This window comes from Amphiura filiformis, chromosome 16 (assembly GCF_039555335.1).
Source record: "Amphiura filiformis chromosome 16, Afil_fr2py, whole genome shotgun sequence".
Classification (NCBI taxonomy): Eukaryota; Metazoa; Echinodermata; class Ophiuroidea; order Amphilepidida; family Amphiuridae; genus Amphiura; species Amphiura filiformis.
This window is the reverse complement of record NC_092643.1, coordinates 45321316-45345354: the sequence shown is the minus strand read 5'-3', so window position 1 is coordinate 45345354 and position 24039 is coordinate 45321316. Positions and strand designations below refer to the sequence as shown.

General features: G+C 37.4%; 2 protein-coding genes across 2 annotated transcripts; one reads left to right on the top strand and one right to left on the bottom strand.

Moving 5' to 3' along the window:
• Positions 1-576: 576 nt before the first annotated feature.
• Positions 577-8886, bottom strand: LOC140136067 (transmembrane protein 208-like). The gene is made up of 4 exons (XM_072157771.1): positions 8658-8886; positions 4023-4181; positions 2423-2559; positions 577-1786 (listed from the first exon to the last, which is right to left on the bottom strand). The coding sequence occupies exons 1-4, from the start codon at positions 8661-8663 to the stop codon at positions 1576-1578; spliced, it is 513 nt and encodes a 170-aa protein (XP_072013872.1). The 5' UTR covers positions 8664-8886; the 3' UTR covers positions 577-1575.
• Positions 8887-9116: 230 nt separating this feature from the next.
• On the top strand, positions 9117-22560 carry LOC140136617 (uncharacterized). Its single transcript, XM_072158302.1, has 5 exons — positions 9117-9237; positions 17419-17522; positions 18594-18771; positions 19998-20226; positions 22113-22560. Exons 2-5 carry the CDS (start codon positions 17503-17505, stop codon positions 22451-22453), a joined length of 768 nt encoding a protein of 255 aa, XP_072014403.1. The 5' UTR covers positions 9117-9237; positions 17419-17502; the 3' UTR covers positions 22454-22560.
• The last annotated feature ends 1479 nt before the right edge of the window (positions 22561-24039 follow it).

Here is a 24039-nt window from a genome sequence, read left to right as displayed (position 1 = left end):
ATGTATTTACACCAAATTTTCATCACCATTTGTCAATTGTTTCAAGGGGACAAAAGCATGGTCATTGATACATTTATCCTTCTTGGAAGGGAAACCTGACACTAAAAGCACTGATTAACAATAATTTTCGATTCTTTCCATACCAATTTCACCTGAAATAATTTTTCTGAGGGGGCAAGGGGTCAGTCTTCCCCTCTGCCAACCCTAATACTCCCCTGCACACATTCTGGGTGAAGAAGCAAGCTTGCTGAAATGCCTGTTCTGTCCTCAGCTTCTCCCGTCTCAAAACCACAATTTTGTGATCACAAGATCCACTTTTTTGCAACCACATGGAATGTAAAACCACAGCAAGATCTGAACACCAATCAACACAATGGACACTGCTGCTTTTCTTACACATCCCCTGATTAGTTAATTCCATGATATAATTATCTGATTAACCAATCAAAATAGAGCTTTTAGATCTATTTTAAGCCTAGTCCTCTTCAGCCTGGCTGAATATTCTTACCATATCCCTGATTGGCTCAATACATGATACAGCCCTCTTTGCAACCAATCAAAATAGTTCTTATATTTTTTAGAGGCCGATCATTAGGCGTAATGCCCATGGGGTTAAATACCATTTCCCAAGAAAAACATTCAATAAATCCACCAACAAGTTCATCAAGTTACTGGATTAGCACAGAAAATCACATCGGGCTATTCCAGTTGAAATCCATATACCCCCTATGGAAGACATGGTCTTTGTCTTTTACACAGGGAGTGTGAATTTCAAATGGGATTGCACAGAAGATCACATCGGGCTATTCCAGTTGAAATTCATACACCCCCTATGGAAGACATGGTCTAAATCTTTCACACAAGGAGTGTGAATTACAAATGGGGTTACATGAACAGGTTACTCCATTTGAAATAATTATACACCTCCTGTGTGGGAGATTAAGTCGGTGTATGGATATACCCCTATGGAAGATATGGTCTTTTGTCTTTCATACAGGGAGTGTGAATATCAAATGGGATTGCACAGAAGATCACATCGGGCTATTCCAGTTGAAATCCATACACGTCCCCTATGGAAGACATGGTCTAAATCTTTCACACAAGGAGTGTGAATTACAAATGGGGTTACATGAACAGGTTACTCCATTTGAAATATACACCTCCTGTGTGGGAGATTAAGTCGGTGTATGGATATACCCCTATGGAAGATATGGTCTTTTGTCTTTCATACAGGGAGTGTGAATATCAAATGGGATTGCACAGAAGATCACATCGGGCTATTCCAGTTGAAATCCATACACGTCCCCTATGGAAGACATGGTCTGAATCTTTCACACAGGGAGTGTGAATTACAAACGGGGTTACCTGAACGGGTGACTCCATTTGAAATCTAAACCGTGTGTGGGAGATTAAGGGGGTGTATGGATTTCAACTGGCATAGCCCCCGGGAATAGCCCATTTACACCAACTCAGAGAAGCCCAATTAATAGTTGTAGAAAAGAAATCATGCCAATTCACAGAATACATAAATATCCGCATAGTTTGCTTGTAGAAAACACAAACAATATAATTGTCTTAAAATTTCTTGTTCATTTTTCTCTCCATCTTCCTTTGTTTCTTTTCATCTACTTCCGGCGCTGGAGCGAATATCCATGGTGATAAAATGTTGACCCATAAAAGATAGAATGCTCGTCCCGGGATGAGTAACCATAGTAACCAAAAATAGTCCCATAAGATGGCGAGTACTTGTACTATTGCTGTCATCAGGATAATGTCCTTTACATGTCTGGAAAATAAAAATGGAAAAGTAACAGCAATTATTAATATTTTAAAGCTTGATTACATAAATGTTTAGGACAAATTCATCCTGCTTTTAACAATAAGATCTGACAACTGATCTGAAAATATCATATCCATGTGTTATCTAACTGAGCGCATTAACTGGTATATAGCCGGTCTGGCCCAGCTGCTTTAGAGTGAAAATCACGGTATAGAAAAAAATGCAGGAATATCATATTTTTAAGAACGATATGATATTAATTTTTGTTATTGTTTGATAAAATACAATCACCACACGTTGGGGAACGTATGAAAGAGGTTCATTAATAGAATTGAGGGAATGATGTTGTTTTTGCTCTCTCCTATACCTTGGGCATAAACAATTGCTCATTCCTTCGATTAATTTTATTTGTGAAGCCCTTAGTTTTACCCAGTAATGCCAATGCTGCAGTCTGCCACTGGGATACTGTGGTGTAGCAAGCCACACACATGATCAGCAGAGCATACAATTTGCTCTCGAACGACATACGCGGCAGGATATTCCAGGATATGCTATGACAGCATAATGGCGGTTTGCATAGATGTACTACTGCTAAAGCCTGCTGTCATTTCCCAATCTACTTATTCCCTGGTGTTAACTTACTCAGCCATTCCTGATTCCATGTTGAGATCTAGTCCTCCATCTACTACTTGACCCGTCTGTGAGTAGGTAGCTTTGGCCATGCTAGCCATAAACTGGTAACATCCTACATAAATACTTGATGCAAATATGAGTGCAAGCTGCAATGTGAGGGGAAAACACACAAATTATGAAAGTTCATTAAATGGTGTGGGTAGCAAAAGTAGTTTAAAAACAGACTTTCAGCTTAAGGTGGTACTACACCCCTGGCAAATTTTGTACCTATTTTTGCATTTTTCTCAAAAATTATAGCGTATTAGTGACAAGTAATTAAGATATGTATATTATAGGGGCAAGGACTATAACTACTGCACTGGAAATTTTATTTCAGCACAGACAACAGTTGTGGAGTTACAGTCAAAAATGAGGGAAAACCAATATTTGATCAATAAATCAATAACTTGCCTTGAGTTGCTGAATTTCAATTGCAGTAGTTGTAGTCCTTGCCCCTATAATATACATATCTTACTTGTCACTAACACGCTATAATTATTGAGAAAAATGCAAAAACAGGCAAAAATTTGGCCAGGGGTGTAGTACCACCTTAAAACTTGAAGTCAATTAACCTTGAAATGTTGACCAAAGGTAGCCCGAAAGGCAAATTCATCACAACATCTCGATCAAGACTCCTTATGATGAGGATGCATGTGAAATACAATATAATTAAATTTTCAATTTTTTTGCAAGAAGTCTGTTTTGAAACTACTTTATTTGGAGGTAAAATAAATATGGCTTGATTCTTGATTGAATGATAAATTAAATACTTGACAAATGGCAAGCTGTAATTTGTAAAACCTCTCTTTTTTTTTTAATTTACGAAAATTACAAATCAAAATATTTCTTCCCAAAGTATGATGAGGCCTATAACAAATACAAAGAAATGGATTCTTTCTCAGTTCCTATAAACAAAAAGAAAAATATATATGAACGATAGCCATGATTTTGCTTTCTTGGTGAAAAGAATGAATGTTGATGATCTCTTTTACTCCAAATTCTGGACATTAGGGATCATTTATGCAAAAATATTATAGTTTGTTAAAATGTTTGGCAGAAATATGATAATAATATACACAAAGCTTTACCTAAGTGCTGAAGGAGCTGACAGATACTTGATACATTGTACCTGTGCAAGTTGTTTGAAAGAGTCATTTTGATGAATTGTATGCAATGGCTGCCATATGTTAGATTTTGAATTTGCAATAGCGAAGGATTCAAAAACTAGATATGTTTATCTAATGAGGCATTGGGTTTTGAAATTGTTCATCAGGTGATTAAAGTTGCTCCTCAGTGGCGGATTTAGAGGGGGCGCGCCCCCTCTATTTTTTGCAGATCGGCGCCTGACTCTGTGTATTTTTGCAGAGCGGCGCCTGACTTTGTGAGGGCGCCGAGCCGTGGCGGCGGCGGTGTTGGCTCGGCGCCCCCTCTATTGAAAATTCCTGGATCCGCCCCTGCTCCTGGAGGCATCTCAAGCCCACTACCCTAAGACTTGATGCCGTAACAGCACTACAAATTTTGAATCAGACAAATGGCAGCTAATATTGCAAAGATAACGATTTATACTTACCCAGTTAACCCAAGTGAAAGATTCTAACCACCATAATAACCTGACTAAAATAAATGCTGCACTAGCTCCTGCCATGATATTGAAGTAGAATTTAAGGGTAGCCTTGTTCTCCTCAGCAATCTGCTTCTGACCCTTGGTACCGACCTTTCCTTTGGTGGGCTGAAAATCAATAAAAATATAGTCTAAAGCGATCAAAATCTAACTAGCATGACACCATGTACATTGTACATTGTAAAGCAATGGAAGTTTGGAAGTATCACTAAAAAAACCAAAAAAAAACCCGGGCAAATCAGATTTTTTTATCGGGTGACATTTTGGTTATTGAAGTTTGCAAAAATCTCAATTCATGGATTTGTCATTAAAATACACAAGTACTTTACTCTCATAAGAACTTACATGTAGAAGTATGATGCAGTACGGTAATTGAAATCACCAAAAAGAAAAATAATGTACCGGGTATCAGAAAAGTCCTTTTTACTCCTTACAATCTCATTTAAACGTACAACACTAAAATCATATCCAACTGTTCAAGCTACCGGTACCCACTAGTCCTAGTAACTACATGTAGGAAGTTCAAACCCTATCATAATTATTTGGACGTTATAATGAGCCTGTTCGACCATTAGCAGTTACTGGGACTAACCGGTACCTAGATCAGGTTACAGGTACAAGTAGCTCTGACGTACAAACTCTAGGACGCAGTGTTGGCCAGATTCCTGCCCATCTAAAATTTTTGGGATTCAATATATTGATCATGATCGATCAATGATATGCCCATCCATAAGACGGGTTGAACTTGATCAGTCTACTTTTGACATTGCCTGGGGCCGCACCTGCCATGGATGCAAAGATGGCTGGACAGGTCTCTCTGGCTAATTAGTAACATCTCAAGTGGTGTTTGCGATGGTTTAACACATAAAACTGAATTTATATTCGATCGCTTTTGCACAAAAGTGATTCTTACATATGCTCAGTGTTTACTTACAATCATTTCCCGAGCGTCAATTGTTTCAAATCGCTGAGGCAACAACAATGTCGCTTTTGCAAGTTGAAAAATCTCAACTTCCCAGCGATTTCTCTACATGTGAATGCATCAACTGATCATTTCCAACCAATTATTTTGCTAATTTACCTTTCACGATTATTAACTTTCGGTGATGAATTAATTCAAATTAAAGCAATGCAGGGTCAGAATTTCTGTGTGAATCAGAGAATCGATTCTCGTAAACAGATTTGCGTGAATCAAAGTTGATTCTTGCAAACGTTTGTAGTTTAATACACAGAAGTTGATTTGCGAGAATCAAATGATTCACGCAAATTTATTCTGCAAGAATCAAGATTGATTCTCGCGCTGTGAAACGAAATTCTGACCCTGCAATGATTAAAATTATTGAGAGCAAGATGTGCAACTTCTAAAATTGTAAATATTTTAATTGTCGTAGACAAATCAAAATGCAATCGCTATCGATGTGATTAGTATAATTTAATGCTAGAGCAACAAACGATGGGACAACGATGCATCACAAAATCTGGCGATTGCCCAGGCATTTTTCAAAAGCTTTTTTCGGCGATCGAGTATAAATTCAACTTAATTAATCTTGCAACAGATTTATATACCAAATGAAATAATGCCCATTTTGATCAATGCAGTGACACTGACAGTCCTGACAACTCAACTGCATGACAAACTTACAATTAGCTATAATATAATATTAGCTAAAATAATAGTTTCTCGATCATGAGAGCGAAATAATTACGGTACATGGATTCCTACAGTCTGAGCCTGAGGGCCGATGACCCGGGAGGGGGGGTCACTCCCATTGTGGCCTGTACACCATCCGCGATAATGAAAACGTGTAAAAAGGGTAGAATTCGTGGGTAAGCACGATACGCGTGTAACACGTTTAGGGTGTCAAAAACATGAAATATTGGAAAAACGGGTAGCAAAATTGCAATTGCTAATACGCGGAAATGAAATTTAGGGTATGAAATTTGATGCAAGGAAAAAAATCCCTATTTAGGGTATGAAAACACCTGTTTAGGGTATTGTTTTAGCCAAGGGTTAAATCCTTGTTTAGGGTGCTTTTCAAAAGTTGATTATCGCGGATGGTGTACAGGCCACAATGGGAATGCGACCCGCTTGAGGGCCGATGACCAGGCCGATTTATTGCCGATGACACACATTCATGGGTGTACTCAATAATAGGCATGCAATGACAATTGCGTCAGTCGGTGTACAACCTACCACACATATGACACACGCACACGCTTGCGCTGCATTTCCTGTGCGTGCACAGTCAGTGACAATCGATCGTGCTATATCGACCGTGTCATTCCACTAAACTTGCGACATTTATACGCAGAGCACGCAGTACATTCATACTCTAGGTAACCTAGGCAAACCTTAGTTAACACATTTACTAGTCAGTAGGCATAATCGGTATTGTAAAAACCGAAAACCGATAAACCGTCTGTGTAAAACCGATATAAACCGAAAAATCGGTTTTGAAAAAAAAAAAAAAAAAAAAAAAAAAAAAATCGATTTTTTTTTTTTTTTTTTTTTTTAAATTTTTTCACAAGTTTTTTAATGTTTTTCCTACCCATAAACAAACTCTTAACCCTCCCCAAACCGTACTACATAATATACAAACCACCCAAGCCCAACTAACCTAACACCCATGTCACAACCCCAAAGGGGAATTGGGAAATTTAAATTTCACCTAAAAATCGGACCTATAAACATATAAAAATATTCTTTTTCAAATTTCAAATGTTACTTTGTTTTAATGTTTTTCTGACCTTAAACAAACTATAACCCTTTTTTTTTTTCCCTTACTATAACTATGCAAACTCACCCAAGCCCAACTAACCTAACACCCTAGCCCCAACACCAAAGAGGGAATTAGAGGTAAATTGATTTCACCTAAAATCGGACCTAGACATGTTTAGTGTTATTAAATGCATAAATATATGTCAATAATATTTCAATTACCTTTGTTTAGCCTCATCTCATCAAAATGGCTATTTTTATGGCTAATTATAAAAGGAGAAACATTTCACATAATTTTGGAAATTTCAAACAAAATCTAAAATTCTGAAAATACAAAGAAAATACATTAGAGTGCACAAGTTGTTTTCTTCTAGGTAAGAATTTTTATCTTACATGCACCAGTTTCTTTCTTGCAGGTTAGAAATTTGATAAATAGGCCCATGCATGAATTTTGTATATGATGACCTATTTATCAAATTTCTAACCTGCAAGAAAGAAACTGGTGCATGTAAGATAAAAATTCTTACCCAGAAGAAAACAACTTGTGCACTTGAATGTATTTTTTTTGTATTTTCAGAATTTTAGATTTTTTTTTGAAATTTCAAAAATTCTTTTAAAGGTTTCTCTTTTATAATTTAGCAATAAAAATAGCAAATCGATGAAATGAGGCAAAATAAAGTAATTAAAACGTTATTAACACATTCAGGCATTTAAAACATAAAAAATTAAATACCTGTCTGATTGTCTGAAGGTGAAATCAATTTCTCCCCTAATAAGGGGACAAGGGTTTTGGGTTAGGTTAAAGGTTAGTTGGGCTTGGGTGGGTTTGTATAGTTATAGTAAGGTTTGGTAGAAGGGGTAGTCGTAAGGTTGGGGTGGGTTAGAGGGTTATAAGGTAAGGAAAAACATTTAAACAAAATAAAATTTGAAAAAAAATATATATAGGTCCGATTTTTAGGTGAAATAAATTTCATCCCTAATTCCCGGTTCGGGCAAGGGTGTTAGGTTAGTTGGGCTTGGATGGGTTTGTATAGTTATAGTAAGGTTTGGCAGAAGGGGTAGTCGTAAGGTTGGGGTGGGTTAGAGGGTTATAAGGTTAGGGAAAACATTTTTAAAAAAATTTTAAAAAAATTAAAAAAAAAAAAAAAAAAATCGATTTTTTTTTAAATTTTTTTTTTCGGTTTTCGGTTTTTGAAAAAACGGTCGGTATCGGTTTCGGTATTGATTTCAAACCGATATAAACCGCGAAATTCGGTATACCGAATATGCCTACTAGTCAGCGAATTCGCCGAGACCGGGGCCCCCAACACAATGCATATTTACATAGAAATTTGAATTTTTTTCGAGAATAGGTGGGTGAAGGAAACCTACATAAATATGTTTTCTATACTCCACTTGACCCAAATATATGATTTTTTATGGTGATAATCAAGTCGCACATGGAATTTTAGAGGATTTTGATAGCAGTTCCATTAAAAAAGCTGCCATCGCCATGAGACTAAGATCTAGAAACACCCCCGAAATGCCGTTTTGGGGAATTTTGCTAGCTGAATCTTTTTGATGAAAGTCAATCTTTGACAAGATGTAACTTTGCTACGGAAAGTGCTATGAAAAAAAGGTTTTCAGTTTTGGCTTAGTTTACTCAAGCCCAGGGCTTTAATTTGATATATAAAACGATGCAATTTGATGGCAAATTTGAATTCACCTAGGATACCTACATACTCTCAAGTCTCATGACGGAGAAATTATTATTTTACCTAAATCTATGCACTGCATATTCAACATTCATGACATTCATTTACATGTTAAATTTAATTTGATATTTTAATTACATAATTTGTAAATTGTAATTGTTGTATACTCACCGGCATATTTATTTTATTTTTATTTTATTAATTTTAGCTGAGTTAAGGAAGAGATTGAAATTATCTTCACAAATCTTCTTCAATCACAGAGTTTAATGAGCTAAATGCTGTTTTTGAGCAGGTTTTCCATGAACAGCTGTAACTTGTAAGCTTAAAATTTATAAGCTTACGTCCAGTGCGTACAATTTACTGCAATGCGTGATTCGCCCTACTTATTTGCGTTGAACTTTGACCCATAATTATCATGTTCTTTTTCACCAGTATATTCTTGAATTTTAAACCAATTTTATGTGTAAAGAATTGCTTTTAATCGCAATTTATTGTAGAAATATAAATAAATAATCAAAAAGATATAAATTTATTTAAAAATTTAATAAAACGTGAGTAATCTGAAATTTTGTCCTAAAAATATGATCGAATAATGTGACAACAAGAAATTATGCACATTGGGCCTGGGAAGTGTTTATTATGATCGGATCAGCAGAAAAGGCGTCTTACATGCGAAAAAATCGATACGGAAACGGGCATTTAAACCTTATGTAGCCAACATACGACAACATAGAATTCAAGATATATATCTGTAAGTAGTTGTGATCATATAAGAATTTAGTTTCTAAATGAATGGTGTTATTTTAGTGTATAAAATGACAATGTTTATGCTTTGTTTTCATCATGCATTTTGCATGCTATTGATTGGCATTCAATTCATGCATTGCATGTTTTCATAACATATCATCCATGCATGCATGTTACACAAAATGTAAACAGATGTGTACAATGTAACAGTACAGGTGCAAGAAAACTCTACATTGTAGAGTCTACAATTATTAGTCCAAAATCCATGTTTTTATCGCAATTTTTGACGTAAAACTAAAAAGAGCTGAATGCAAACCAGTGATGCAAAAACAACTTGTAAGCAGACCCATTCTGTGATCCCAGTGTAGTACAAGGAACTTATACGATGTCCTCATTCACAAACTGATACTATCTGTCCATCGTATAAGACTGTTACCGTACGGCAATGTGGTGAAGGAATATTACACAGTCAAGAATAGGCTCTATACCTGATCTCATGTACCAATACCTTGTGTATTGGTACATGATTCGGCGGGTATACTTCAGCAATAGCGAATAAGTGGTCGCTTTTTACTCTTTTCAAAACGTCACATGTACACCAAATACAGCCCCCAAAATGGTCTACTTTTAGCGTGCCTTTAACTCCGAAACAGTTTAGTCAAAGTTAAAAATGCGATCCCCAACCCTTTGCTTACCTTGGACGAATTTGCAGTATTTTCCGCTAGCTCCGTGTTGAAAAATGTCCGGTACTTGCCCGGTACAAACATAGAAATGGCCACATTTGCTTCAGTCCTGGTATGAATATTTCTTCCGTAATCCAATGGTTCCAACATGGGCATCACGATGATAGTCTCCTACACAACCAGATTGTGTCGGCCTGACGCTCGTCAATCCTAAAAGTGAGGACAGCGTGAGCTCTTACCTGTGTAAAAGTCTGTTCGACAAAGGCAATAAGGATGATTGACAGCGCCGTTCATTGGCTGTTCAGGTTGCGCTGTTCTCTGACCTTGACTGTTCGTCACGTAGACATACCGTGACCTGGGTACACGTACAAAGCTGGGGGGATGCGACTGCGGCCGCCATTTTGACACGCGGTATCTACTCTTCAGAAAAAATACTTTTGGTGACGCTTTATATCAAAAACAATTTTCGATAACGGATTTCTACTAGGATTTCAATTTTTTATTAATGAAGGTGCATGTAGTTTTGAGGAATAACATGGGATGTTTCGAGTTTTATTTCAACTGGTGGTGTAGGAAGGCGAGTGAATTCGCGCATGCGGCCGGGGAATGAGGTTTCGTTGTTTCAACGATCCGATAGTAGGATACGAAACGTAGGCTAAAAATGTCTAATGACGCCATGTTTACATGAAAACATTAGCTGTTGCGAGGTCAGTGTCGTTGAATTTGTTACCTAAATTCCTTTCAGGATATTCTGATTTCACTTATTTATGATGTGTACGAAAATTCACCATATAAACTCAAAAGTGTGAATGCAAGCTGTTATTGCTGACAATAGAAACATTGTTGCAAAGTCATTAAAAACAGGTATGTATTACAGACGTACTTTGGCCGAAACGAGATACAGGCCAGTTAAGCAGTCTAGAATAGGCTCCATCATTTTTTGATTATGATCCCTCCCAGTCTCCCGAAACATCAAAACATCAAAAGTGTTGCACTTATACTTACTTAAGACTGTCCTTTTTCACATAACGCAGACAAAGTAGGGCCAACTTGCCTAGAAATGGTCAAATTTTGGCAAGAAATATCTCTGTGTAATCCTATGTAAGTCACATATCACATCGTTATCGGCGCTCGAGGTTTTTTTTCTGAAGTTTGGTTGGTACCCACCAGCGTCATCACGTGACACAGCTAAAATAATCAACCGGGAATCGGGATCGTTAAAACGCCAACAAATTTCAAAACACAGAAAGCAGTAAACTTAATGGCGAGCAGTCCGAATTTTGAGCCATACAAGTTTACGTGGTGAACTAGATCCCAGTGGCAGTGCAGCGCAAGTGCGAAAAAAATAAAATTGTTTATAAATTGCTTAAAAGTGAAGGATAAGTCATTCAAATTGTTATTTGGTATTTTTGAAATGACAAATTTGGCAAAAAACAAAGAAAACAGCAGTACTGTCGGGTTTTGTTTTGGGCTGAGGTATTTTTCCGAGGGAGCGGTAGCTCCCGAGGATTTCACACAATGACCTCAAAATAGATGGTGCACAGTTATTATTGTCTAATTCAAATCAAATAGATGTAGCTACTGTCAGTAATTAAAAGTATCTAAAAAATAATTTATTACAGATGAATTCGTGTAAAATGTCTTATTTTGTCTTAAATACATGGCTTTCAGCTGAACCACTCGCAGGCTATGAAATCACATGAATGACAAAGGTACGGTACCAAAATTTGAATTTTTATGATTTTTATGATCGTCCGGATGAGCAAATCACTGAAGCGCTTGGCGTTGGTCATTCTTGGTGTACGGTACGCTCATTTTGATGCAATCAATTCAAGCATTTTCTAGCGTGTTGGACAATATATATTTTACTGCATGATGCAATTTTGCATTTATTCAAGATGGCGAATTTCTCGTAAAACACAATGTATTTTTCTTTAAAAAGTACATACTTTTAATAGGGTGAGATGTTTAGTTTTTGCAAGGCAAATGTTTGAATAAAAAAAGGTGTAAATTTCTTGGAATTTTGTCGGTGTCACGCAATAGGGTCCCAACTTAAGACACATGGCCATGCATATTCTTTGCCACTTTCCACTTATCTTTTTATGTGACAGATTTTTATGAAGGTACATGTATGTTTCTTGCTTTTCCGATAATTTTAAAATTGTTTTTTTAGACAAAAACTTCCTATAGAAAAATTATCAAATTTGTGGACATCGTGGAACATACTCTTTGCGTGGCTGTGCGTAGTAAGCAGTTGTACGCAGATAGCCTCGCTAATATGGACGCGTAGAGTAGCGTTGTACGCGCGTGTAGTTAGCATGATAAGTCGCGGAGTAACAAGCGTAGTCCACGAATTTGATAATTTTTCTATAGCAGGAAGTTCGATTTCTTATCAGGGGATGAAACTGCCATTAATAACAAGGGAAAAATAAATTGGCATTTTCTATGTCTGCTTTGGTAAATGTGAGAAATGGGTAAGTGCACTGGATGCGATGGCACAACCCCGACCGACAGATAGAGAGATCGAATGACAGTGTCCATGTTAGACCATCCTGGCTATAAACAACTAAATTATTAGTTTGTTTACTTTTACATCAAGGTTTACTTTTTGCATCAATAAATTAGTGAAATTATGGGGTAAAAAGCAAGTGAAAATGGCTACGGTATGAAATGTTTGTGTGCTCACATGAAAATTATATTGTTTATGCTTGCAAAAACAGCAAGGAAATGTATTAATTTCCCAATTTAGTTACTCCCTATTCCAGAAAATTACATTATTGTTTGTGGACTAAAATACCTACATGTAATTTTAATTATCATTTTTGTAACTTGTGACTTGACTTGCAACTTTTGCAAAATGACACTTGTGACTTGGACTTTTGACTTACAAAATGACAGATTGTTACCAACGTATAAAGTCAAAATCTATTTCCTGAAAAATTAAATTCAGGGGGTGTGCAGAATTTCAAATGTTTCGACACATACATTGTACATAGGCCTCCCAGGCTCCCACCATAATATCCACTGACAAGCCTCTTGCCTGGCATGACCTGAAGTAAAAAGTCAGTACCGTACATGTATACTGAGACTCTCTTTTAATCATGTTAAAGTTAGGCCGTAATTGTGCCTGGATGGAATATCGATTCATTTCTCACATTGTATAGCTATATACAGTTATTTCCAAATATTAAAAGTGTTCGGAGAAGATCTAAGTTTTGTGTACCGTATACTCTGTATAAATGGTATGATCAAGATGTGCAAATCCATGTTGGTCACTGAGTGATGGTCATACATACATCTGTTTTTTGTGTTGACATTAAGGTTTATTTTGTAGCATGCTGGACCTGGGGTGGGGGTACTTTGGGCAGGTACATGTACATACGTACAGCACAGTTTGTCAGGCGGTCAAACCCCCACCCTAAATTACGCTTTTTAGCCAGACACCCTTTTTATCAGGAATTGATCCCCAGACTTTTGTAATCAAAGCTTTACAACATTGTAGTTATCAAAGTCATAAGACTGAATATCAAATTTCACAGGCACTTCTGGAATTACTATCTCTACATGTATCTGCACCATCATTGTCCATTTCAAAGTCCAAATAGATGCAGCATTTATCCTCATCTAACAAACACTCATGATTTTCTTCTTCATCTGAAACATTTGCGACATTTTTGGCACAATTCCTGAATCACTGCAGTTGCAATCATCTTACAAAAAATATGATTTTCACATCATGTCAACATAATCTTGTATTTAAAATCAGCCAAAACACATGTATCAAAGTCAACAACAAAAGCATTGCATGATCAGCCACTTACAGCGTTAGAGCACTGAGTTGACAGTAGTAAACATTTTCCACAAGATCCGATATACGGTACGGTACCCGGAAGTGAGCACACAATTTCAGCTTTATATTTCTTATAAAAAGAATTATGGATAAAATGGGTGAGGGGCTGTCTTTGCAGACTTGGGTCACAGTGCCGTTGTGTATAGAAACCTGAACATGAGACTGCAATAAATGTAAGAAAACTGGCAAAAATAGATGTTTGTGGTCCTCATGAAAAAATTGGTCAAAATACATACGTACATGTATTAAAAGTTTGTTAGTTCCATGTAAGGATTAGGATTGGGCTATGTTTCATTTGGCAAAACAGTATAATAGTGCAAGGCCTGCTGTATTTTTCTAGAATCAGGAGTAGGCTATTAAAGACCCCATTTACACACACAGAATTTGTTGACTTCAATTGCGACATCAAATTCATATTGCGACTAAAGACTAGCATAAATTATTTGTTGACAGGGTTTACACAGTAGTTGACTTTAAAACAAATTGTGAATCAGACTTTTACGTCATCATTTGCTCATGCTTCAAATAACCAATAACCATTATGAACTTTACTTCTAATTGCATGTTTATTTGCACTGCAATAGTAAGTCAAATCTGAAGTCCAGTTTGAGTTTTTGACTTAAGTTCCTCTGGGTCGTCATTAGAATTCTGTTTCTGAGTTCAAAAAGCAGCGACCGTTTACACACAAATGAAGCCAAGTTTAAATTCAACTAAAGTTGATTTTAAGGCTCTGTATAAATGGGGTCTTACATACCGGTAACTCAAAAATTATGGTTCTTGTCAAATATTACAGCAACAATAAGGCTTGTTCCAGACCTTGCCTTTGAACTTTTGTTCTTGTCTTTATTAGTCCATATATATTGGCTAATTTGGCTTACGCAATGTACTTGCCACCATTGCACAGTTGTGCTGATAAACAGTTTTTGTAATGTTGTGTAATTTTTTGTGTGGCTATTCATGTTTTATTTTTTTATTTTGGAGATTGTGATAACATAACTTGATAAAACTACCTTTTGCAGTTTACTTATTTGGATCAATTTTGCACTACCCGTAAATAATAATTTCCTGTAGCCAGCAAAGGCTATTTTTACACCAAATATTTATAATGATTACTGAGTGATTATGACCCTTGTATTCTACTTCAATCAGACATTTTTATTAGAGCTTAGAGGTGCACTTCCTGTGTCAAGAAGGGGATGCTACAAAATCCTGATCTGACATGTCTCAAATTCAAAACCAGATAAAATCAGAAAATTATGTAATATCTTGATCCGGTACATCCAGTGCTTGTTAAAATGATCTGTAGGAAAGTTGAGATTAGTGTGAAAATTGTGTAGAACTTCTGGTTTAATGCTGCCTCCAAGATACATGAAAATGACCACCTTAGCTTTTAATACACATGGCATTGTGTCATAAGTTGTGCAATAATTATGAGACCTGGGGAGGTAAAATTGGGGGGGCATAGATTTTGGCAGGCTGGGGGGCAAGCAATTGTTTTATCAATAATCAATAAAGTTAATGAGCTAAAATGACTGGAAAAGCTCATTAAAAAAACGCAATTTTTGTCAATATTTTGCTCAAAATCCATGCGTAAATGTTCAGGGTACTTTTACTTTGCTTACTTTTGCCTGAAACTTGGTCAAAGTGTTTCTAATATGTACTTATGTATTATATAGTGAATTCGCCCCCTAATTTGCATATTTGCGTAATTAATTAGCATTTATGCAAATTAGCTCAATAATTATACAAATATGCAAATTAGAGGGCGGCTTCACTATATAATACATTAGAACATATTAGAAACATTTTGACCAAGTTTCAAGGCAAAAGTATGCAAAATAAAAGTACCCTGAATATATATATGCATTGATTTTTAGCGAAATATTGGCCAAAATTACATAATGAGGTCCTTTTAGCTCATTAACTATATTGATTATTGACAAAAACAATAGATACAAAGCAAATATAAATTGATATATTATGGAAACCGTATGTCCGATTTGCTCCAAACAAAAGGCATATTGATCAGTGTACTTTACCTACTCAATTAATCTGTTTAAAACATGCTCAAAGCATTTCCTATTTTCTAGAAAATGCCTCCAATACCACCTCAGTACTATTTATCTGCCAAATATGGCAACTTTAATATGATTTGCACGATTATAGTGCATGTAAACTGAAGTAAGGGCTAAGAGTAAAATTGTACAATTGTGTTTGGGAGTGGCCTTCTCTCCTTTCTGCTTTTCTTTGCTATTTCTTCCATTTCTTGTTTTGTTTATCTGAAGCTATCTCGGCCAACATGCATTTTATTAGCCTACACTGGCTATCCAGGCTTGTGCTTTTTTTAGCACATGTATGAGCTTGGAACGGTCCATGGATTTCCCATGGATTAGCGTGTGTCCCTCACGGACCAACCTGGGTAAACAAACAAACAAATAATTGCACTACTAGTATGGAAGCAGACACAATCTCACTAGAATCCTAATTATAAACCTACATTGTACTCTTGCACCTGACAAATACATTTTTAGAATGACCTGCATTAAACATGGTACATGCATGGAAAAACTTACTCAACAATATGAGATCAACCTTTGACTTTGAGCCATCATTGTTGAATGATGATTATTGAACTTTGCTATTGGAATTGAGGTTGCCTTGTAACTAGACATGTGCATGTCTTCTCTTAAGAGTGATTATAAAATCTAGGTCATAAATGGAACTTTGTTAGTAGATTTAGTGTGATTATAGCTGATGACGTACATGTATACGTACAGTGCAATGTATGCACAGAGTACTGGTGTCATTATTGATGTTATTTATGCAACTGTATCTTTGTGCACAAATATAACTTGAGGTAAAACAAAGTAACTTAATTGCAAGTGATTGTCTATTGTCTTATTTGCAACCAACAGCATTGTTGTTATTGAGTCACTATAACTCCACCTTATGGCTTAATATGGCAAATGGTCCAACCCTTAGCAGAAAAAATGATGCCAGTAGTAGACATAAGGAGCAATAATCATATTTATGCCAAAATCCCAACTGGCCCACTGGGCCATCCAGACAGAAAATCTCCTGGCCCGAAGAGAAAACTAACGGGCCAGTGGCTATGCTACAGTCAAGATTTATATACACCAAATTATAGTATGGGCATGTTTTATGATGTTTGTATTGGGAACATTATACAATCATCAGCCACTGAAAGTCCATGCCATTATTGCCTGTGTGTGAGATATTGCAGCATTCATGCATTATGGATTTGAATCTACTTGACAAATTATGTGAGTTGGTATTTTGCTGTATGGACTATTACAGTTGAAATCCATACACCCCCTGTGGACGACATGACCTTAATCTCCCACACGTGTGAATTTCAAATGCATAGGTAACCCCATTTGAAATTCACACTCCTTGTGTTAGTTGTGTGGAAGATTAAGGTCATGTCTTCCATAGGGGATGTACAGCTTTAAATGGAATCAAGACAGCAAGTGGAATAACATTCCAATAATACCGTTATCTGTACAATGGTGTTTTGTACATTTTGATGACCGCTGCAGTATTTAATGAACACATGCGTACAATGTGCTTGAATTTTGTTGATCAAGTTTTGAATGACAATTTTTCTTCTCATTTCTTTTCTTACATACAGATTTACCACTTAATTGAAAGTTGTAATAATCACTTGGTAACAACAGCATCAGTTTGACTGCAATGTGCTGCTCAGGGTGACAAAATGGAGTATTACTTTTACATGTAAGTAGATGTAAAATACATGAGATGAGATCAACCAGTCTGTGTTATTTTATACACAGGGTGTCACCTCTAAATGTACAGCATAGAACTTCTGGGTTGGTTGGCAGGGACAAGGTCAGGTGGGAAGGGAGACAAGGGAGCGAAAGTGTATTATTTTATCAATTTTCAGGGACCGTTGGATAAGTGCTGCTCTCCTTCTTGCACATGCCATGCACAACATACACCAAAGTGCAGTTGTACTGGGTTGCAGAATTACACAGATAAAAAATCTGCCAGGGATCGCTACGTGGATGCTTGTGCAGTGACCCCTGAGGTATGACCATGGTGGGGTGACCAGCACATAAATATACCTCCACTCTCAAACCAGGGAAGAATGGAAAGAATGGTAAAAAGTGTTAAACAACACAGGGACTTGCAGCTAAGAAGCGCACACCCTGGACATTTCACAATAGACCTTCACAGCCAGGATCAGCTCCCCGGGCTTCGTACAGGTTACAACAAGACAATTAGCAGTAAGTTCCTTGTCCAGGGGAATTTCATACTAACTCAATTTTAAAAGAGGCTACATGGCACGATTTTGGCCCAATGAAAATTAGAATTTGCAATTCTGTAAAACAGTCAATTTATATGAATTTTTGAGCCAAAATTGACCAACTTTGGAGACAAATGCTCTGGTGCACCCATTTTCCAGAGAGAGTATTTTAAACACTGGTGGCAGGTAGGCATCAGTCCAAATGTTGTCAGATCCCCTTCCCCGACCCCAGGTAATTTAAACAGTATACAAGAAGGCACAAATATCTGCATGGTCAAATAGGTGATCCAAACTTAAATGGATGATGCCCGGCCTGTCTTCAATGACCATTGGGGTGGGGGGGGATGCAGAATCTCTCAATTCTTATGAAGTAAGAACTGGGTATGATTCTTTCAAAGGATGACAATATTAGGGCCTACAATTCCTTGGTAAGCTGTGATGTCTCTAAAAAGTTGCTATGCGTACATTTTAAAATGAAAATATCTTATATATACCCATATTGATAAAAATAATGTTCTTTTTTCAATGCATTAATACAGAATCCTGATTTTTGCCATCATCTTGAAGTTGACCCTGTACCTATGCTGGTATCAGGTGCGACGCAATGCGGCAGCACGCGAGGTACGCATAATAATGCCAGATGGGTCAACAAGGTATGCGGTAGTCGCAGACGCATCGGGTGCGAGTAGAGCGAGGGCTACATCAGAGGAAAGACAGGTATGCATAAGAGAATGAATGAAGTTGGAAAGAACTGACTGTTAACCACTCATGAATTTGTGAAATCAAGAGCTTGGGGTATTGGTTTAAGGAGGGTAAATGGTCAATGCTCAATCGTTGGCTGGGCCACTTGCTAGGGTATAGAGGTCATCAGCATTTTGCTATTTTATTGATTTTCAAATTGATTTGTGTGTACACTACTGAAGAGGGCAGCGCATCACAACTATAATCGTGTATTGGTGTGATATTTTGCGTTTATGCATAAAGGAATCGAATGGTGAGAGCACCCAAAAAAGGCATGCACCTACAAGATGTGATGTCGCATCAATTCCTCTATTGATTTTAAGAGGGAAAAACACAAAAAGCTGCATTTAAATAGTAATATCTAAAGATACAATTCAGACTTCTCCTTGTGAAGTATTTGGAATGAACGTAAATGAACCATGAGAGTACTTTATCCTTTGAAGAACACATGCATTGTTCTGGTCTACTGTACAGAGCCATACAGTCAGTCTGCCAGTCTAAAATTTGAACCTGAAAACATAAACCAGACCTCTGCCGGGAGAAAATTGGGGGTATTCGGGTCCTTGCAGACGGTGCACGATGACGAACAAAAACAATTCTGCGTCTCATCTGAAGCATCTTGGTACTCGCGTGCAGGTTGCATCAAGTGCGTCTCTCAAATGCGCCCTTCATCCATGTCGCGCTTGCATGACAACGAATGCCTCAAGTGCATTCCGAGGGAAAACGAATACCCCCAATTTCTGCTCTATGCCTGTATCAAGATGGCGGTTGAGTCCCGATTCTCTTTCTTTAATTCTGTGATGTCACATCAAAATATGGTGTTATGTTGATGAAAAAAATGTATTTCCTGTCTTAAATAGGTATGCTAAATTCTATAACGCTTGAATAAGTTCTGTGTACTCAAAACAAGGCCAGAATAAATTATGAAGGCTATAATAGCAATTTAGCTATTTTACCTGACTGAACCCCAAGAAGGCATAGCTGACGGCGTGATTGTATGTGGCGGTATATGGAGTCCCGGTTCTCCTTCTCTAATTCTGTGTGTGACATACTTCTCATTTTGGGGTCCACCCATAACTAAATTGGTGCAGCACTATGATGGTAAAAACTATCAACCAATGAACTGTCTAGAATGTATGTATGAGTGATACATGTATATAAAATTTAATATAATTAATATTCATTTTTTCATCTGAATACAGTGTCTACCTCAAGCTGACTCCTTATCTCCATATGACAACCAAGGCATGGTGGAGAGGCCAATTCAACCAAGATTTATGGGGAGTCCACAGGGTTCATTCCCAGGTCCCCCTCCATATCTGGGTGGACAGCCTGTGGAAGAAGATACAGGCCAATGGAAACTACCAAAATATGAAGAATTAGAGGATGCACCACCACCATATGCACCTCCAACCCAGATAGATAATCAAGGTACAGTATTATATTTAAAGCTAAAACAGGACGAATCTGCCACAATATCCCAATTTGTCCATCTCTCTCCTCTATGTAATGTTGCTGCGGGCAAGGCATTAGCCAGAGGGGTATCTAGGTGTCATTTGGACGCCCTGTTTTAAATTTGGACACCCTAAAATTACGATTTTTATAATGGAGTGAATAGGAAGTGGACACCCTGATTTTGTAGAATAAGGTATTTTTGACCATTTTGGACACCCTAAAGACACCCCTCTGGCTAATGCCTTGGCTGCGGGGGATTGCAACATCTCCTCCGGCGAGTCTGTTACCTTCCCAACATTGAATAAAGCCGATACCCATTTTTACACTGGGTGGGGAGAGGCAATATAGGGTGAAGAGCCTTCCATAAGTGCACAAGGTGTTGATGCCGTGGGAATTCAAACCCACAACTTCAAGCTACCTCACGATTATGAGTTGAAGTCTTAGACCACTGAGCCATTATGCCCTCTACAGTTTAAAACTACTTCTTAAAGTTGAAGTTGTATGAAAGCACAAGATTCATTTATTGCAGGTTGTTTATTTTACTGTGGAAAGGTGGATTTTGTGAATTATACCAGACATAATGGGAGTGGGAAAGTAATTATAGGTTCTGGCAAGGTAGTTCAGCGGTCTGCCGATTAGACACTGTTTATAGTGTAAACATGGAAGTGGGGTTCTGATTGGCTGATTCAATCTTCTGACAATCATAACATTAAACCAATAATCTGCTTGGCCGATTCGGTGCTCTTGAAGGGAACACAAAGCTCTGCATATGTCGATCACTAACAAGGTGCTTGTGTCATTTATTTATTCGTTATTTATTCAGGATGTCAATCAAAGTTAAACGATTGCCATACTGCTCTGGAAGCTAGTGTAGCAAGAAGGTGCTATGCTTCTGAATCCTAGTGCAGAGTTTAGATTCCATGTATGGTTCAATATATAGATATGGTGTTCCCAGGCTGTTGACACAAACCAGGTTCATCAAAGTTCAAGTTTGGTGTTGAATCCCAGACTTAATAAATGAAACAGATGTCGTCAGCTATAATTGGCTGGAAAGATTGTCTGCTTACTGTTATTTTTGATGATTTCTAAGGTAAATTGTGCTCAGAATCTGTAATCTCATACCATAACTTTATATTTGCTACAAATATATTATCCTGATTCATTTGATTTATATTTGTGAAGTTAAAATCCGAAATTGACACTGTTTTGTTATTTAAGCTTATTGAACATTGATTTAATGACACAATTGAACTATGTGGGCCACATTGTCCTTGGTATATGGACCATTGGGAGCACTTTCTGTGACCCTGAACAAAGCAAATGTTTAAACATATGTTTAAACAGATAGCAAATTAACCATAAACTCCCATCCCTAGGTTGAACTGTAGTAGACCCCATATCACTTAAAAGTGCTATACATGATATCCAAGTGAGTGAAAAAAAAGCGAGAACTAAAAAAACTGCAACTGATGTCTACTGCTCTTTGATTGCTTCCTGAAGATGGATATTACCAGAGGAGCCCTCAAATTAAGAATGTGAAAGAGTAGCTAATCCAAGGCAATTTGTAACGGGCACACAGGTAATTGTATGCTTTTCAGTGACCTGAAAATAGCCTGATATTTAGAGCATCATGGCTGCACATAAGGCACCCACGGCTACACCATAGAGCACCCACATCAAATTGCCTTTGTGCCTCCAGATAATTTGAGGGCTGAGCCAGAGTGTTTACTGTTTATCTATATGATTAAAGTAAAATATCAGCTTTACAGTGTTGACAATGCTTTACCTTTTTCTTTTACCAAACTTTTATTAGAGCATGTAAATTTAATCCCTACATTATGTTTCTTTGTTTTGTAATCTAGGTGAAGTACAAGGTCAATCGCCGACTGTAACAAATCAACCTCCATCTGAAGCACCAGCAATACAGCAGATTGTCTCGCCACCTTATTCATACAGCATGGCATCTGCTATCCCAACCATACCAGCAGCAACGGGAACAATGGCTCCCTCATATGCAGCCACACCTACAACGAGCGTCCACATCAGTGCGGCATCCGCACTAGGACGGGGTACTAGTCCAATAGTTAGTCCGCAGAGCAACACGGTTTTGCCGCAGGTTGTCACTGGTAATACAATACAAGGGTCATATTATGGGCAGATACCAGGGCCTGCTCATGGGCCAGTATCAGGGCCATCTGAATGATGATGATGGTGAGGGAATTGTGTTGCACAGATTCTAAATTTCTAGACAACTCTTCAATCATGTCTCCTATAAAATTGTGCTATTCCAGTTGAAATCCATACACCCTGTATGGAGGATATGACCATAATCTACCACACAGGGAGTGTGAATTTCGTTCATTCAGGTAACTCAATTTGAAATTCACACTATCTGTGTTAGAGTTTAAGATCATGTCTTCCATAGGGGGTGTATGGATTTCAACTGGAATAACCCATTGTCAATTTGTCATTGCCAAGGGCTGACATGTATGGTATAGGGTCCATTATATTTCAGTTATTGTAATGTCAGGCTTTGGTTATAAAGGCAAGGAGACTTGTTTGGGGAGATTGCTAATCTGAAATAAACTAATATGATCAAAGGCATTAATTATAAATTTTGATTGATGATGAAAATGGAAATATTATTCCCTGTGAACTTTGAACTGTTGTGGTATGGTCATAAAACCATGGCTCCAAACATAATTGTATACAAAGACAGGCACTGTCTTACAAGGTGAGGGGTGGGAATGTTTTTTTTCAATTCTTAAACTTTCTATGTGATGATAATAAGAACAAAAAGATGTTGGTTCACGAAGGAGATTAATGAATCCCACATGTGCGGTCCACACTGCACAGTGTCTTCGACCCTATATCTTCATGGCAGGAATCGCCATGGTAGGTTAAATCCACAGCCACGATTAGCCATTTGGTTCAAACCTTTAAAGCTCTTTTAAACTAATAATTAGTCGAGGGACATAACTAAGGCTACTCACAATAGCCGGGTAATCGATCTTGGTTGTGCGTGATTAAGCTTGTATACCCCATTGAGGTCAATGGTCATCGACTTTTATACTGCCTACAGTGAGTGCAGCTGTACTACACGCTGCACGCTGTAGTCCATAACAGGACCAACGCAATATAAAATGGTCAAATTTTGAGTTCAAAGCGCACGGCCAATTTTCAAAGCGCATTCTAGCGACTATCATATCTGTTCAACACGTATTTCCAAGTTTATGAGACCAAATCTGGTTTCTTGAGAAAAAAATCATGACGGAGATATTCATCATTTTCTAACCCGGTATCAGAAGATTTTCGTCTGATATCAAAATCGTGCATAGCAATTCACGTGTATCGATCCCGTGTATTCATTTTAGTGTCCCTTCTGCACCAAATAATTATTAGCCAGGCGGTGTCGGTGTGCACTGCTCTGTGGAAGTTCCAACATTCAAAGTGCATCAGTCTAGGTCACAGCAGCTGAAGGGAGTATCCCATTATGCTTTGCGGTACCATTATAGAACTGATTGTGCCATAGAAAATGTACACAAAATCCCACACTTCAACTTTCAATTACTTTCTTAAATCAGGGAAGGTTACCGCTTTTGTTTGACAAAAACATCACCCATAGAGTATTGTGAATCTATTAATAGCTCTCAATATCTAAGCAGCTCTTGTTTATATTTTGTATACATTTGCTATGGAGCAAGCAGATATACTGCAATGCATGATGGGATACTCCTTTCAGCTGCTGTGAATCTAGGTAGTAATAAAACAACTACATTAACACTTGTC

Coding starts and splice junctions, on each gene's coding strand:
- LOC140136067 (XM_072157771.1), bottom strand. Junction 2,560..4,022: donor CTTTCACTTGGGTTAACTGG/GTAAGTATAAAT, acceptor CTCACATTGCAG/CTTGCACTCATATTTGCATC. Junction 1,787..2,422: donor ATGGAATCAGGAATGGCTGA/GTAAGTTAACAC, acceptor TTTATTTTCCAG/ACATGTAAAGGACATTATCC.
- LOC140136617 (XM_072158302.1), top strand. CDS start 17,503: ATGGAGTATTACTTTTACAT. Junction 17,523..18,593: donor ATGGAGTATTACTTTTACAT/GTAAGTAGATGT, acceptor GCATTAATACAG/AATCCTGATTTTTGCCATCA. Junction 18,772..19,997: donor CTACATCAGAGGAAAGACAG/GTATGCATAAGA, acceptor ATCTGAATACAG/TGTCTACCTCAAGCTGACTC.